Raw genomic sequence first — 18,171 nt, forward strand, 5'->3', positions numbered from 1 at the left:
ACTAGATGCAATATAATGATCTGGTGCTGTTTCCAGGTGTCTTCAACATTTTCTCATCTGATTAATTTTTTTACCCTTTTCAATTTCTATAAAGTGTTACAATTTTAATTTAGACGCAACACATTAATAGTAATTGGAAAGGTACTGCCATTGCATGTGTTATGCAGAAACAAATTGAATATAAATTTAAAAAAAATAATGTAGGAGTTGAAAATGATAACTATCCATAGCCAAAAAACGAAGATTTGCATAATTACAGAATGCATATGCCTTGTTGGGGTTTAAAATATATGACAGTTTACAACAAAAAAAAAGCGAAAGTAAACAGTTAATTAATTTGTAGTATTTGTACCATCGTAAAATTATGAGGTCGTCACGACGGTCAAGAAATGAACTTTGTGATAATCTTCTCTTTCTCAAACCTGAAATAATTCCATCGTCTGCTTTCAAAATGCTTTTTAAATTAATGTGACTGTCTTTAGCCTGAAATATATGCCATACTATCTTATTGAGTTTATGTTTATGATGACTTAATCATTGTAAATGAAAATTGCGTCTTCCAAACAACTGTTTACTTTCAGTTTATGTTTATCGTGACTTTCGATATAAAAACTAGAGATGTTCCAAAATCCTGTATTTTTGTAAACTCGGCCAATATAGAATAACTCGGCCAATACAGAAAAAAATCTATATTAGCCGAGTTTACACCTTAAATTGCATAGGCAGTTTTCATCATATTAAGTTCAATAACAGTGTACTTAATTAATAATTCTATATACTATCTTATGATCATACATAAGCTTCTGTTTAAGTGTGGTAGAAATCCAGGATATTTTAAGAAAGTTGATTAAATTTTGAAAACTTTAACCACGACGACGACAATGGAATATGTCTCGCTTTTGCAACAAAGTCACAGGCTGAACAAAAATAAGGAGAAATGTGCTGTATGGCAAAAATTTGATTTATTTGTGACTGTTCCTAGCCTATTTTCTTATCTCACTGTGTTTTTTTTTGTCGAGCCTGCAACTTTTGTGTCATCTGACCTTGACCTCATTTTCATGGTTCATGGTCAGAGTTAAGTTTTCTTGGTAAATGTTAAGTTTATGTGACAGTTGTTATAATGCTTTATATTTAGGACTATCAACATAATATTAATGATTAGTAATGAAGGCGAGACATTTCAGCGTGTGCACTCTTGTTTAAATTAGTTTTCATTATTTTCTTCAAATATAAAGCTTTGTCTAAATTCATACATATATACATATTAAGGAACTATAACAGATGCAGTTCTACCAGAGGAATTATGTTAGTTAGGTGAATGACATGTTGAAAAAAATTAAAATATGTGCATGTATAAACAAAAAATGCCCCGGAAGGATATTAAATATGTTTTGATATAGTTGTTTTCATTATATGGTAACTATTGTTTATTGGCTGCTTGACATCCAGGGGAACTATTTATCCATATTTAGGATCAACATAATGAGTAAGGTGAAAATTTCTGGCTTTGTACTAAAACAACATCTTGAGTATGATAGTAATATTGCTATGCATGTAGATCCCACTGCATTAAAATATTCCCTTAAAATACCTGCCACCACATTCACATGCATTATTCTGACTGAGCAAAATACTCTTTCTTTTTGCTTCTGAAAGCTTCAAATCATATAAAACTTGTTAGCTTGACTAGGAGTGGTTGAATTAATTACACATCTATTTATTATGAGCATGCCAATCACAGTACCACTACATTGGTCTCAAATGTTGGATCTGCTAAATTTTCCCTCACAAAATAGTTAGGCTTGCATTTTGGGTTTCATCAAAATAAGATAATTCTTTAATGGTTTCATCGATAGATAGGGTTTGTCTGTTGAAACAAGAATCGGGGAGGATGCTGGTTCTAACAAATATTTATATGATTGTTGTGATCTAAGGAAAGATTTTCAATGTTTACCTAGATCCTATAGCAGGTTATCAAAGGTAAAAATGAGATGTGTTTCCAATAACTGTGAATTCAATAACTACTTGTGAGCTGACATAACTGCATGTTTGCATCACTATTTTTATACTACCGCAAAAATTTAAATTTTTCGTCGTATATTGCTATCACATTGGCGTTGTCGTCGTCCTGCGTCGTCTTGCGTCGTCGTCGTTTGAATACTTTTAGTTTTCGCACTCTAACTTTAGTAAAAGTGAATAGAAATCTATGAAATTTTAATACAAGATTTAAAACCACAAAAGGAAGGTTAGGATTGATTTTGGGAGTTTTGGTCCCAAAATTTTAGGAATTAGGGGCCAAAAAGGGCCCAAATTAACATTTTCTTGGTTTTCGCACTATAACTTTAGTTTAAGTAAATAGAAATCTATGAAATTTTGACACAAGGTTTATGACCACAAAAGGAAGGTTGGGATTGATTTTGGGAGTTCTAGTTCAAACAGTTTAGGAATTAGGGGCCAAAAAAGGGCCCAAATAAGCATTATTCTTGATTTTCGCACAATTACTTTAGTATAAGTAAATAGAAATCAATAAAATTTAAACACAAGGTTTATGACCACAAAAGGAAGGTTGGGATTGATTTTGGGAGTTGAGGTCTGAACAGTTTAGGAATTAGGGGCCAAAAAGGGGCCCAAGTAAGCATTATTCTTGGTTTTCGCACCATAACTTTAGCATAAGTAAATAGAAATCTTTGAAATTTAAACACAAGGTTTATGACCATAAAAGAAAGGTTGGGTTTGATTTTGGGAGTTTTGGTCCCAACAGGTTTTTAGGAATAAGGGGCCCAAAGGGTCCAAAATTGAACTTTGTTTGATTTCATCAAAAATTGAATAATTGGGGTTCTTTGATATGCCGGATCTAACTGTGTATGTAGATTCTTAATTTTTGGTCCCGTTTTCGAATTGGTCTACATTAAGGTCCAAAGGGTCCAAAATTAAACTAAGTTTGATTTTAACAAAAATTGAATCCTTGGGGTTCTTTGATATGCTGAATCTAAAAATGTACTTAGATTTTTGATTATTGGCCCAGTTTTCAAGTTGGTCCAAATCGGGCTCCAAAATTAAACTTTGTTTGATTTCATCAAAAATTGAATAATTGGGGTTCTTTGATATGCCAAATCTAACTGTGTATGTAGATTCTTAATTTTTAGTCCCGTTTTCAAATTGGTCTACATTAAATACCAAAGGGTCCAAAATTAAACTAAATTTGATTTTAATAAAAATTGAATTCTTTGGCTTTTTTATATGCTGAATTTAATCATGTACTTAGATTTTTGATTATGGGCCCAGTTTTCAAGTTGGTTCAAATCAGGATCCAAAATTATTATATTAAGTATTGTGCAATAGCAAGAAATTTTCAATTGCACAGTATTCAGCAATAGCAAGAAATCTTCAATTGCACAGTATTGTGCAATAGCAAAAAATGTTCAATTGCACAGTATTGTGCAATAGCAAGAAATCTTCAATTGCACAGTATTGTGCAATAGCAAATATTTTCAATTGCATAGTATTGTGCAAGAGCAAGAAATATCTAATTGTACAATATTGTGCAATAGCAAGAAATTTTCAATTGATTGGAGTTATCTTTCTTTGTCCAGAATAGTAGTTGAATCAACTTAAATCATTGTTTTATACAATGCACAATGTATATTCACTTTTACTACCAACTGATAAATTAAAACACTCTTTACCATTCAGTGATAACTAGCACTTTTTGTTACATTTTAATATTTTATGATGTATTTAAATGAGTAGTTATTGTTACAAACTCTATTAGAAATTTGAATTGAGATCAGTTTTGAAAAAAGGGAAAGGGGGATGTGAAAAAATAATGGTGGGGGGGGGGGGGGGGGGTTAATTTTTCTCATTTCAGATTTCATAAATAAAAAGAAAATTTCTTCAAACATTTTTTTGAAAGGATTAATATTCAACAGCATAGTGATTGCTCAAAGACAAAAAAATTATTTTAAGTTCATTAGACCACATTCATTCTGTGTCCAAAACTTATGCTGTGTCAACTATTTAATCACAATCCAAATTTAGAGCTGAATCCAGCTTGAATGTTGTGTCCATACTTGCCCCAACCGTTCAGGGTTCAACCTATGGGGTCGTATAAAGCTGCGCCCTGCGGAGCATCTGGTTGACCTTTTATTTATGTATTGATTGAACACATGTGCCTTTAAACTGAGGAAGATACACATATGTGAATAAAATATTTGAGGAAGAGGCTATTTTTAGAGTATACTTAGCATGCAGACCAAAAATGTTGAAGCCATAATTTACGTTTTTAATTGAAAAGTTGATTTCTCCAAAACAGGAAAGGGAAAATTGGAAGAAATATTAAAATCAAATTGGTGTAGTCTTACAGACTTTCTACATGAATTTTTTCTATTTAAATGTTTAGAAAAACAAGCGAAACATTTATTTGTTTGCATTTGACACTTTTGATGATAATATACTTATTTTGTTGTAATGTTGAACAAATTGTTGTAAACAACAAAAACATTCTCAAGGTCTACAGTATTTTTTTTTATTAGAAAAGTAGAAAATTAAAGCAATACTGTTTTAGCTGTCGGAGTATAAATGATTTTTATAAATTACTATAAAATAAAAAAGATGTTTACCATTAACTATAGTTCAATTAAGAATTGAATGCTTCTTTTTGTAACTTCATTGGGGTGTAAAAGCGTTGACCGAAGTACATTTTGTATGAAGTGTGGAAGTTCTTCATTCTATTGTGCTCATGGTCAACGCTTTTACAACCCTATAAAGTTACAAAAAGAAGCATTCAATTCTTATAATTACATTTTTTAGCTAGGATCATGAAAACATGAATTTTATCAATTTTTTATTCTATTCACCTGTGCACTTTATTGTGGGACCTCGTATTATCATGAATGATAAGTTTTATTGAGTAATGCAATTGCTTAAGGAATAACACGTGATGTGCAGTTAGCCAATCAGAATAACATATTATTATGAAACATACATCTAATGTAATTATTCAATTGACATGATTGAGAAACAAAAATTCCGATATAAACTCTTGTACCATATATTTTCATTGATTTACTGATTTTTCTTTTCATGATTTTAAAATAATTTTACACCTGGTTAACAGTTGAAAATATAGAAACAGCATTGGAGGAAAAAATCGGATATCAATTGTTACCTTGTTGAAATAAACTTGTTTAATAAGCACTATTACAATGGCTTTTATGATGCTAACTTTTTAATTTACTTGATATGTTAGGATAATAACAAAATTAATGATTCAATATTTTATTTCAGCCAAAAGTTGAGTTAACTATGACCAAAATGGAAATTGTTCCTGGATTCTATGAGAGCAAAATTCACATGCTGTATCGCCAAAATGGTAATACTAGTACTACAAATGAAAGTAGTAATGGACAAAATGTAACTATTCAGTTAATGTACACTACAAGAAAGGACTCAGATATCATTCTCACAAAACAGATTGCTGATTTGAAATGTCCTCTCATTTTACCTGGTAAGCATTTTTTTTTATCTGTTGTGAAATTTTTCTCTCACTACGTGAGTGCTTTTGTGGTCCTAAACTTTCCCTAATTTGTTCTACTCTGAAATTCTTAGGCAGAGTTATTCTTAAATGAACAGCAATTAAGTATCGAGAGTCAAAGTGTTAAGCAGTGATATCACATTACAATCTACATAACTGACATAAATGAAACAAGAAGGGTGAAATCAGGCACATCATTTATTATTACTCTTGTGATAAAAAATCCCTGATAAATACTGCACAGTCCCTTATTTAAACATGTGGGAAAATTAGTTTATGTGTAACTATCTATAAAATTGAGAATGAAAATGGGGTATTTGTCAAGACAACAACCCAACCTAAATATACATGTTCCATATATTATTTAGACTGGAAATGGAACATTTCTTACCAGTGGCTAACCAGTGCTCATGTCAAACACCTGTTGGTGTCTCTTTTCATTTTGTACTGTGTTTGTGAGCAAGTGTATTGTGTTAGGCTCTACTTTCATTTCATTTACAAAAATCACATGTGCTGTATTATGCAATCAGAAGTAAGGGTTTTATAGATGAAATATTTTTCAGTTAACATTAATGCAAAATAAGATCAGTTTCTTTGAAGATATAGATAGCTATTTCATGAAAAGGGCCGACATAAAATCTGGAAATATGCACATTTTATATTTATTATGGACTGGTGATGGAAATCAGTTAGCCAGAGTTAGTCAGCCTATCAATAGTGTCTTTCGAAAGCAACATCAAGATTTGGCCATTTCTTTATCAATCAGGGATATATAGAAATGAAAATGAATTGTATTTTTCCGCCTGGTTTAAGACTTTTGAACGTAGAAAGAACATGTTATAATTAGAGATGTTATTGCCAGTTTCCGATTCCTGAGAGAACGCCAATGACAAAAATGTTAATGAATGTAGCTTGGTGATGACTGATGTGAATTAATAATGTCAATCTACCCAGTAAATTTGATTGTTTGTTATGCCTTATTTTTGGTCTAGGTAGTTAAGTCTCCCAAACAAAGTTTGGAGACTTATTGTTTTTGGTCAGTTCTTATTATGGCACCCTCAACGGAGTTGGGGTGACGTATTGTTATTCTACGTTTCTTTTTTTTCTTATTATTATTTTTCTTCCACACATTTTTGTCCAGGCGATTTCTCGAAATCCAAAGGACCAAAGTTGATGGAACTTTACTATATTAAGGATCCCCATGTGCAGAGTTGCAGGAAACATGGAATGGTTCAAGATGGCTACCGTTACCATGGAAACAGAACAAATGTGAAAAATTCCAGTTTTTTGTTTTAGTGAACTGTTTGAATATGCTTTAACTTAGAATCATTATATTTTAATACAATGTAGGTGCCCACTATATACAGGTGTTGGATGATTTTGGTACTCATTGGAACTACTATGTTGCCATGGAAACTGCACCAAAAATTTCAAAAATATCAAAATGCTCAAAACTTAATGAAACTTCACAGTAACGATGAGCAACATTGGAAGATGTGGAATTTGGCGTTGGAATTTCCAAAACATGTGTTGTTACCATGGAAACAATGCAAAAAGGTCAAAACTTTGAATTTTCACAGAACATTCCAGAACATCAATGTTAAATTTATTCTAGAGACATTAAATGGTATATGATGGTATATATGATTATGGAGGGAAAAAATTGCAGCGAGGGTTTGACTTTGGAATATTCAAAATGGCCGCCGTTACCATGGAATCAGCAAAATTATGAAAAACTTCAAAATGCTATAAATTTAATAAAACTTAAAACAAATTTTGCCTAGCTTATGTAGACTTAACTTTTGAGTTCGAATTTTCAAAATGGCCGCCGTTGCCATGGAAACAGCCAAAATTTTCTGAATGGCTGCCGCTGGCCTGGCAATGGGGAAAGGGTGCCATCCGCTATTGCTTGCAATGGCAAATCTAGTTATTTTTATTATTCTTCTTCCTCTTCCTCTTCCTCTTCCGCCACTTTAAAAAATGAACTTGTCCGCAGCGTTTCTCCAAAACCGCTTGTCAGATTGACTTAGGATTTCGTAAAATGGTAGACTAATATGTCTAGGTGAGCCATCAATCTTTCGTTTGTGCATTGGGGTCTATTAAGGGCTATTTTGGGGGGTAGAAAGAAGGGAGGGTTTTACTATAGAACCCTATGGGATTTTATTTTCTAAAAATTTCAAATGAATATAACTTGAAAACTGTAAGTGGTAGATACATACAGTCTTCAGAAATGATTATAGGACAATAAAACAAATCACATGAAATATAGGGGGAGTCCCTGGGAGTTCATCCCCACCCCCTTCAATTTGAGAATATGCTTATATCTTGTAACCGATCCAGATCCCCACCCCTAAACCATATATATTCCTGATTGGGACAATAAAACAAATCAAATGCAATTAAAGGGAGGTCCCCGGGGGTCATCCCCACCCCGTTCAATTTCATAATGTGCTATTATCTTGTAAATGGTCCAGATCCCCACCCCTAAACAATATATATTCTTGTAGGGGACAATAAAACAAATGAAATGAAGTTAAAGGGAAGTCCCTGGGGGGTCACCCCACCCCCTCTTGTTTGAAAACTTGTAAACGGTCAACATCCCCACCCCTAAACCATATATATTCTTGTAGGGGACAATAAAACAAATGAAATGAAATAAGAGGGAAGTCCCTAGGGTGTCACCCCACCCCCTCTTGTTTGAAAACTTGTAAACGGTCAACATCCCCACCCCTAAACCATACATATTCTTGTATGGGACAATAAAACAAATCACATGAAATTAAATGGAAGTTCCTGGGGGTCACCCCCACCCCGTTCAATTTGAGAATGTACTATTATCTTTTAAGCGGTCCAGATCCCCACCCCTAAACCATATATATTCTTGTAGGGGACAGTAAAACAAATGAAATGAAATAAAAGGGAAGTCTGGAGGGGGTCACCCCACCCCCTCTTGTTTTAAAACTTGTGAACAGTCAACATCCCCACCCCTAAACCATATATATTCTTGTAGGGGACAATAAAACAAATGAAATTAAATTAAAGGGAAGTTCCTGGGGGTCGCCCCACCCTGTTCAATTTGAGAATGTGCTATTATCTTGTAAACGTTCCAGATTCCCACCCTAAAACCATATATATTCTTGTAGGGGACAATAAAACAAATCAAATGAAATGTAGGTAACTTCCCTGGGGGATCACCACCACCCCCTCCTGTTTGAATACTTGTAAATGGTGGAGATCCCTACTCGTAAGCCATATATATTCTTGGGACAAAAAATCAAATCAAATGAACATATGAATGGCGAGTTATGGGAGCTTTGTTTGGGAGACTTCGTAACAGCATCCTGTTACAATTACTTCTTGTTTTTGATGAAGTTGAAGTCCAATCAACTTGAAAATTAGTACACAAGTTCCCTATATATAGCTATGATATGATCTTTTTAATTTTAATGCCAAATTAGAGATTAAACCCCATTTTCAAAGTTCATTGAACATAGAAAATGATAGTTAGGATAGGGCATCTGTGTACTATGGACAAATTCTTGTTTATTTAGTTTTTTTTCTGCTTTATTTCACCTTTTCTGTATACCAAAAAAGATAAAAGACTGTTTTTGGTGCTGACTTTTTCATTTCACTGTTTAAAATAAGAGATAGATGCAGTGTGATATGAGAAAACTATCAACTAGAGATCAAATAAGTGGATATAAGCATTTAGAGGTCACTGTATGACCTTAAACTATGTGTAAAATCCATACCCTATTGTTTTATTTGAAAGCAGTGACATAAAAACACAGCTTGATTTAATAACTTGCAGACCAACTAAGTCCATTTATTGGTAAAATATGGATAAACAGTTGTTTTTTTTTAACAAAATTTACTTCTGAATACTACATATCTTATGATCGTAAACAAGATTCTGTCCAGTTAGAAATCCAAGATATTTTGAAAAGTTTATTTCAAAAACTTAAACCACAGAGGGAATATTTTGGGACGACGCCACCGATGACCAAGTTGAAATATAGGATAGCTTTGTCTCGCTTTTGCGACAAAAGTCGCAGGTTAAACAAAAATGGGTACCAGTACTTTCAAATGGCTGTAACAATAAAGAATATATATTTTCCTTCACTAGTTACTTTCTTACAGTCATATAAACCTAAAAATCATGTTAAGAAAAAAGATTAATTCTAGAAATTTTTGTTTTTTCACAGGTGTACATCCTTTAGTTCATGTAAACTAAAAAACTAAAAGATGAATAATGCTAAAAAACTATTTAAAAGATTTGGGGAAATCTAACTGTTGAGTAAATTGTTCTTTATCTTTCATCTTTCAGGTATAACAGAGGATGCTAGCAGCACATTGATTTACATACTGTTACCCCTTGTTTGCATAGTCATGATAGTTGTAGTTGTAATTATTTACTGTAAATGGGAATGGATAAAAATCAAATTTAGAAAATTTAGAAAAAAAGGTAAGTTTTTGAGATGTGGAGTCTCTACTACTGAGAATCAAATGAATAAAAGGAAATGTGCAAACAAGTAGTAGTATACATAAGAAATTTGTGCAAAATAGGCAATATGAAACAAATTGACTTGGCATTTTAGCAAATATTTAGAAATATCATGTCACACTAGATTCATAAAACATGTAAAATGTCTGAATAATAGCCAACGATCAGACTTACAGGATAATATAATCTTGATACAGTACACTACAAATTATAATGTATAACAATTTGAAAAGGATACAACATCCCCATTCAATAAGGTGGTTTGACCTTAGAAATGCAGTTGAACCTGTTGTTGAGTCTTACATCTCCATTGTACCCACATGATCCAAATTTGCAGCTGAAAAATCGTGTTGCAAAGGGATTGCATAAATACTTCAGTTCCTAAAAAGTTGTACTAGTAACAGCTTTTATGCTAGATGTTCACACAAAGCGAAGTATACTGAGCTGTAGCTTTCAAAAGCAGAAATTGTCATTCAGTGAAATATGTCCCTGATTGAATGAACAATTGCAAAAATTGAAACCATGAAAGTGTCTGATGGTGAGGCTCTACTAGAAATGCAAAAAATGATTGAAACTTCAGGAGATGAGAAAATGCTTAAGGGAGAGAAACTTTCATTTTCATCAACCATGGACAAAAAATTTCAAACTTTATGTGAAAAGTTTGTCAAAAAATATTAAAAGATTAAAAAAAAACACTATATGATAAGGATGGCTCCAGAGCTGTTGACCGATTTTAGTTTGGTTTTGGAACCTCTGAATATAATAGCCACAGATCGATGTTACAGACACTGGAAATGCTGTTGAAAGACTTTCTGTATTTGATAGTCAGGAGAAGAAAACCAAAATTATTGAAGGAAATCTTATGGAAGGAACAGTAGTTTAAAGAAAAGATTGTAGAATTATTTTAATAAATGGAGTTGAACTGAAAAAGGAATGGATTAGACTGAAAGGAAAGATAAATGGTGTATACTCCGAATGTGACACTAATCAACTGTTTAGTTGACTTATACTATAAAATTACACAAAGACATCATGCCATGATAGCTCTATGCTCAAGTCTGACAAGTGTAGAATGTGTAAATAAAGGCAACAGTAGTATACCGCTGTTCAAAATTCATAAATCTATGGAGAAAAAACAAATCAAGGTTACAAACCAAAACCGAGGGAAACATATCAAATATAAGAGAACTATGACACAACAGAAACACAACACAGAAACGAAGTTTAATGTAACAATGGCCATTTTCCTGACTTGGTACAGGGCATTTTATGAAAAAATGGTGGGTTGAACCTGGTTTTGTGGCATGCCAAACCTACCGCTTTTATGGCAGTGTTAATTATAACATTAAAATGACAACATTACACGACAGGGTTACAATAAATAAAAAGCTTTAAAACACAAAACCTTCTTTAATGTAAATAGACTAAGGGCCATGGAAATTTTTTTGTTGTTGATTAATTTGATTAATGTTAAGGTTAGAGCTATGTGATTATGTCCATTTCAAAGATACTATAAGCAATAGGTCTACTATATTTGGTGTAGGGAGTGATTGTAAGGTGTACATGTCTGCCTGACTGGTATCAGCTGTTTTGACTTCATTTTTAGGGTTCATAGGTCAATGTTAAATTTTTGTAGTTTGGTCCTATTATTGGATACTATAATCAATAAATCATCTACAATTAATTTTAAGTATTGAATGATTGTGTGATGCACAGGTTGTTCTTAGGAGCTTGATGTCATTTTCATGGTTCATAGGTCAATGTTAAGTTTTCATGGTTTGGTGCTATTATCAGATACTATAAGCATTAAGTCAACAATAATTGGTGTATAGCAGCTGGTGTATAGAGGGATTGTAAGGTGTTCATGTCTGGTAGGATTTATCATAGGTTTATTGATAATGTGACTTTATGTGATATATGTTTTGAAAATTTACCTTTTAATAGACTTCCAACATAAAATAAATCATAGTCAGAAAAGCAGCTGAGACATTTCTGTGTGCGCATTCTTATTAGCTCACTCAGTCCAGGGGGCCCAGTGAGCTTTTTTCATCAGTTGGCATACTTCTGTCATTGCAGTCACCATTAATTGTTACAAAATCTTCTCTCCTGAAACTATTTTGCCAAATTTAACCGAACTTAGCCACACACACTATCATCATTTCTTGTTAGACTTATTAGAGTAATTGCCCTTTGGTGACGATTTTAACCAGTTTTTTTTACCTTATGCCTTATATCTTACAGTTTATTTTCGATTTATGACTTTGACTGTCCCTTTGGTATCTTTTGCCCCTCTTTTACAAATAACAATTGATAGACATAAACTTAATCACAGAAAATGATTAGCAAGGAATGAATTTGTTACAAGTCAAATGTTGCTGAAATAGTTAGTTCACTGTCATTCTTGATAGGAGTGATTGCCCTTAAATGATTTTTTTTTTACATCTTTTTGTGTTTTGAGCAAAAACTAAAGAAAGATAGACATGATAGAGAGAAACAAAGCAGACTAAATGATCAGCAGAACAAAATCAACAAAACAGATATTTGACATGAATTCTATTTTTGTCTACAAAATTGCAGATTGTCCTTTGTTGAATATGCACATAGACCAAGGGGAGACACAGGCTTTTTAGAGCCTCTAATTATTTGTGCCATTTGTAGACAGGTGTAGTGATAAGGTTTATTGGAGTCTACAATTAAGTTTATTAAGCTAAGAACAGCAGTATAATTTAAGGTAGCACAATACAAAGATTTTATACCTCCCATGCCCCAGTTTTTAAATGCTGTTACTTTCTTAATAAAGCTTGAAAATTTTTGAAAGTAGCATTTATGGATAGCTAATAGATTACTCTTTCAAATTAATGCAATGTTAGTTTTATAAAACAGTTATATAATCAATTATAATGTAAACTAGTACTGTGTCACAAAACTTAACAAGAAATTTCAACTTTCAATTAAAATTAGCTTCTTCATGGTTATTCCCATAGGGTTGATTTTACTATATGATGTTCCTAGAGCCATTATCTACAAAAGAGTGTCTCAGATTCCGGATAGAATGTATAGATCAAATTTTACACCTAATCAAACATTATCTTCTTTAATGTAGTAAGAATGTTTACACTAATTACTGATTTATGAGAGAATTGAATAGGACAGTGATAATTTGAGACATCCTTTTGTAGCTCCTGTTGTGTTGATTAAGATTTCATAAAAAATTTCCTGTATAGTTATAGGGATGACAGAGCTAAATTCATTCAAGTGAACTGACCAATATTTTGTCATTAATTGCATAATAATTGATTACATAATGGTTGCATAACAAAAATATTGCATTCATTTAAGAGATTAATCTTTTATCTATCTATCTATATGTACCTCTTTTATCCATTTATATGCATTCTTAAGAAAGTAACAGCATTTTAAAGGTTGGAGATAGGAAGTAAAACAAATCTTTGTATTGTGCTACCTTTATTGAATGTTGTGTGGTCCCGAGTATATCGATATATACCTTGGATGGTCGTTCCTGCAGTCAGGAACGGCCGATTGCTCTTCTAGTGATAATAGATGTTTGCATTAGCCATTGTATTCAACCGGAAAAGGATGGTTTCTGGGTAGTTTTATCTGTTTTGAAAAGTAGCCCCAATCCCAAATCATAGCTTTCTGGATTAATGTATACAGATTCCTGGTTGACAGGAGATTTGAAAGTTATAACTTTTTCATTGTTGATCGGACTGTTGCTTTCTGTTGCGGCTTTTCTGTCAGTTTCTCTCGTTGAGGAAGGGTCCTCAAAAGTGAGGGATGTATGACTGTTTTCAGTATTGTCAGTCATTCCTCCCTCAACAACAGGAGTAGGAAACACTATCTTCTCATCACTGGCCCTTTCTACCAAAGTGGTATGTGCCTCACCGTCTGAGGTGGAGTCCCAACTTTCTTGGGCCTCCTCATCACTTGCTAAAATTGTCTCTGTTGTGGCAGCAACCTTTTGAATGCTACTGTTATTCTCAACTGCCAAAATAGCTCCTATTGGTTTCCTCATAATATTGGCTACTGAACCCTCCTGGTCGCCTGTGAGCAATGCTGCAGTAACTAAGTTGCCTTGGGGCACCTCACATTTCTCTACTAATGGTATGGCTGGGGTATCCACCATCAAGGAATACCCCTGGTTGGCCCTTATTTTCCAACAACCACTGTCTGAGTCCTTTATTAAAATGAACCTCTTTTCCACATCAACCTTGATCAGTTTATGAATATCAGGTAAGGAGTACCCGGCAAAGCCTGGGTTCCTTTTAAGGATTTCCTCAACCAACAAATACCCACCTGGGAGAAGGCTCCAACTCTGGTGCACCATGCCCCAATATGTTCCAGAGACATTTTAATAGGTAGCAGTCTAATCTGCCTGAAGGAGTTGCCTCTTTGTCAGTATTGGAGCATTGCTCCAACTCAATCTCTGCTCTAACCTTAACCAACACTCTGGGTTCTCTGTTCCCCTCTCTGTCCCTGGCCCCTACCTTTGGGCCCACTATAGCTACCTCCGCTTCTCTGACTTGGGGTACAGACCCAACTACTGAGAGGCCTAACTTCATTTGCGGGGACTCACTCCGACCTCCTGAGTAGTCCCGTTTAAGTTTAATGGTCCTGTTGCCGTTCTGCTTGACTGAATTGTGGAGATAACAGTTCTATCCCCTGTAAATCCAGACAGTCCTTCTTAACATGTCCAAGCTTAAGACAATGGTAGCACACTCCCTCCCATGGAGACCCTCTATCAGTGGAGGGACTCCCTGAGACAGACTTACCTCCATAGTTTGGGCATTACATTTTGGAATGGCCCCTCTCCCCACAGTGGTGGCAACTTTCTGTCCCTGTCTGTCTGCCAGGTGAGCAGCTTCCTGCAATGGGGCTTGTGATGTGAGGAGTTGCTTGAATAAGTCCATCATGCCATCTTATTTTTCATGGACTTGACCAAGTTTATTTTCAAACTTCTTATCAGACTTTTCTAACTCCACTTTCCATGTACTGGCTGGGGCCCTCTCAAAGGCCATGGTATCCCTTATATGGCGCCCCTGATACTCACCGAAGGCCTCATGGTGGTCTTCATACTGCCCATCAATTACCTGCCTAACCTAACGCCTATTTGGCTTGCCATATATTGCCTGTGTGTTATGTTGGAATAGCCGTATTTTATCTATGGCCTCCTCAATACTTTGGGGCTGAAGGTTAGAGATTTGCACTCCCAACTGTTTGTTTTCAATACCCTGGCACAGCCGTGTTATGGCTTGCTCGTACATGTAATCGTCAGGAAGGTTTCGAAATGCCCTGGTCGATAAGGACAACACATGATCAGCCCAGTCCTCAACAGACTCCTCAGGGGCTTGCCGGGCATTGTTAAACTGGACCCGGACAGTCTCAGGGAGCGCCTTAAAACCAAAACGCTTGTGTAGCTTCTCCACAAGCTCCCTATAACTGACCTCCTGGTCTCTTTCTGTTATGAGGGCATAATACTCACTGGCTTTTCCCTCAAGACACCAGCAAAGTTGGTCCTTGCATTCTTGTGGACCCAATTCACAAACCCCTCATATCTTGCAAATTTTGTGAAAAAGGCCTGCCAGTTGCCCTTCCCGTCATACTTAATAATTTTTGGAACATTGATAACTTTAGAGACACTACCTAAAGTTCCTTGTGCCCCACCTCTGCTGTCAGGTCCCTTTGTGTTTTCCCTAGGCCTATCCTCATTATATGGTACTGGGTAGGCCTGTTGCCCATAGCTCCCCCCTGTGGTGACCCCTTGTTGGGGCACCGGCGTATACCCTTGATTATACTGGTTCTGGGGTTGCTTATCCACATAGGCACAGGATTGGGTCTGCCTAATGTATCCTCATCCCTATTGTCTTGCCTATCTCCATAGATTTGTGATGGGGCCTGCCTTGTGTCTTCTCCCCTATTGTCTTGCCACTTGCCATACTTACTATGGGGTGTCTCATATTGTACCCCACCAGTGTGAGCTGATTGGGTACAGGGTGCTGAACCCTGACCTGCATAGTTGCTTATGTGACCCATGGGGTACAAAGTTGTTTCCCCATAGGTTGGGATATTCTTGTCCCATGCACTGTCTTTACCAGGCAAATACGGCTCGTTCCCAATAATACCTCTGTGGTGAGGGGGATAACTCTTTTTTGGCTCACCAATATGGTGACGCCACATTTTTTTCTGTAACTGTTCCCTGTTGCCCCTGTCCCAATTCCCTATGGGTTCAGGTCTAGCCTTAGCATCCCTGGGATATGGACTATATTCTAGGAAGGCAGAGTCCATCTGGCTGGGCCCTTCCGAGGGTCCGGGAAATTGCCCCTGGTGCCATGTTTCTTGCCTAAATGCAGATTGGCCTTGTACTTGGAATGGTGTGCCCGGTGGGCCAATTTGTCTCCAGTCTATGAGAGTGTTTTCCCTGTCTAACATCTCACTATGCCTGCCTTGGGGCTGAGGCGGTGGCCCAATATTTTGGCCACCTCCATTTGGGCTAACCTGGATAAGAGGCCCCTTATTACTCGTAGGTGGGAGATTGTGGCCAAGTCTGACTCGGTCACAAAGCCCTTGCTCTCCCTAATGTCCATTATTTGCTCCCCAGTTTTTATGCCTATACCTGGAGTAACTCTTGATAGGTACAAGTGTTTAGGTTTACAACCGACATTTGTAACTGTAAATCACTGAACAACAATTTATAACAAAGTTTATTTATTTAAATAATAAACAACAACAAGCAACACATTTATGCCACAAGTTTTCTTTTATTTAATAACAAATACTTCTGCTTCAGGTAACCCGTCCTTCTGGTCTGCGGTTAACGAAGTGAACAAAACAATAACAATACGACTGGTAACCCGTCCTTCTGGTCTGCGGTTAACAGAAGTAAACAAAACAATAACACAACGACTAATAACCCGTCCTTCTGGTCTGTGGATAACAGAAGTAAACAAAACAATAACAAGTCGACTGGTAACCCGTCCTTCTGGTCTGCGGTAACCTGAAGAACAAAATAATAACATGACGACTGGTACCCAGCTGTCCCTTCAGGGTCAGCATAGTAATCTGATGTCTACTTGGACAATCTTTTCTCCTAAACAACCGTGAAGTATTCCTCCAAAATACTCCACGAGTGCCTGAAATGACTATTCCCTCGCTGGAATAAATGTTTTGATGTTGTGTAATAAAACAAATCTTAATATCTATATGATAAAATTGATTTGGTACCCAAGTGGCTAAGTGGTCTTAGTAGTTTGCCTACTGTATCAAACAGGAGGACTGGACTACAATTTTCATTTTCTAGGATGCTGAGTTATCATAAAAAAGGTTGTTGATTCTGACTCTGGGTTCTCCAGCTTCCTCTACCAATAAAATCTGACTGCCATGAAATAATGTTGAAAGTGGTGTTATACACCAATAAATCAATCAACCAATAGAATTAATTTGTACAGGGCTTTTTCAGTCCCGCCTTTACTTACTATGACGATTTTTGTTTGTAACCAATAAATCAATCAACCAAAAAAATTAATTTGTACAGGGCTTTTTCAGTCCCCCCTTAATTTACTATGATGATTTTTGTTTGTAACAAGTGTTTTATTGTCATTTTATTTCACTACAGAGCCTCCAGTAAGTGATGATGAACTAGAAAACCTAAACTCGCCAACAAACGAAGCTAACTCATCCAATGCCTCAGCAAACAATCAGAATGGGATCATAACAGTCCATCAGAATGGAATCAACTCATCCAATGCTAGAAAAAAACATCAGAAGGGGAATAAATTATCCACATAACTTACTTTATTTTCATGATTTATATTTCCGTCAAAAGTTTGTAATATAGAAAAAAAAAGTGTTTTCAGAGTTTGTAATGTATGCTTAGATGTTTCATACATGTGTGTTTTATGGAATTGGATTGATTGCTGTCTAAAGGGCCCAAACTTCATATGCACTGTTATTTACAGATGAAAATGGAATGCATCAGTCAATTACTTTTATATTAGATGATAAGTCACATGTATATATTTATGAATATTTTTTTGCTTTGAATTGTGACCTTTTAAAATTTGTAACTTATAGATGCACTAAGGGTAAAACTATAAAAAGTAAAAAGAAATTTTTAAAA

At 35.1% G+C, this 18,171-nt stretch overlaps 1 protein-coding gene across 1 annotated transcript in view; it reads left to right on the top strand.

Annotated features, from left to right (window-relative positions):
- Positions 1-17,958, top strand: part of LOC143082645 (uncharacterized) — a 35,898-nt gene extending 17,940 nt beyond the window's left edge. Inside the window, exons 4-6 of the mRNA XM_076258439.1 lie at positions 5,287-5,506; positions 9,861-9,998; positions 17,668-17,958. Of these exons, the coding sequence (XP_076114554.1) occupies positions 5,287-5,506; positions 9,861-9,998; positions 17,668-17,840 (531 nt within the window). The 3' untranslated portion in view covers positions 17,841-17,958. The remainder of the gene's footprint in view (positions 1-5,286; positions 5,507-9,860; positions 9,999-17,667) is intronic.
- Positions 17,959-18,171: the final 213 nt, after the last annotated feature.

This window comes from Mytilus galloprovincialis, chromosome 7, assembly GCF_965363235.1.
Source record: "Mytilus galloprovincialis chromosome 7, xbMytGall1.hap1.1, whole genome shotgun sequence".
NCBI lineage: Eukaryota > Metazoa > Mollusca > Bivalvia > Mytilida > Mytilidae > Mytilus > Mytilus galloprovincialis.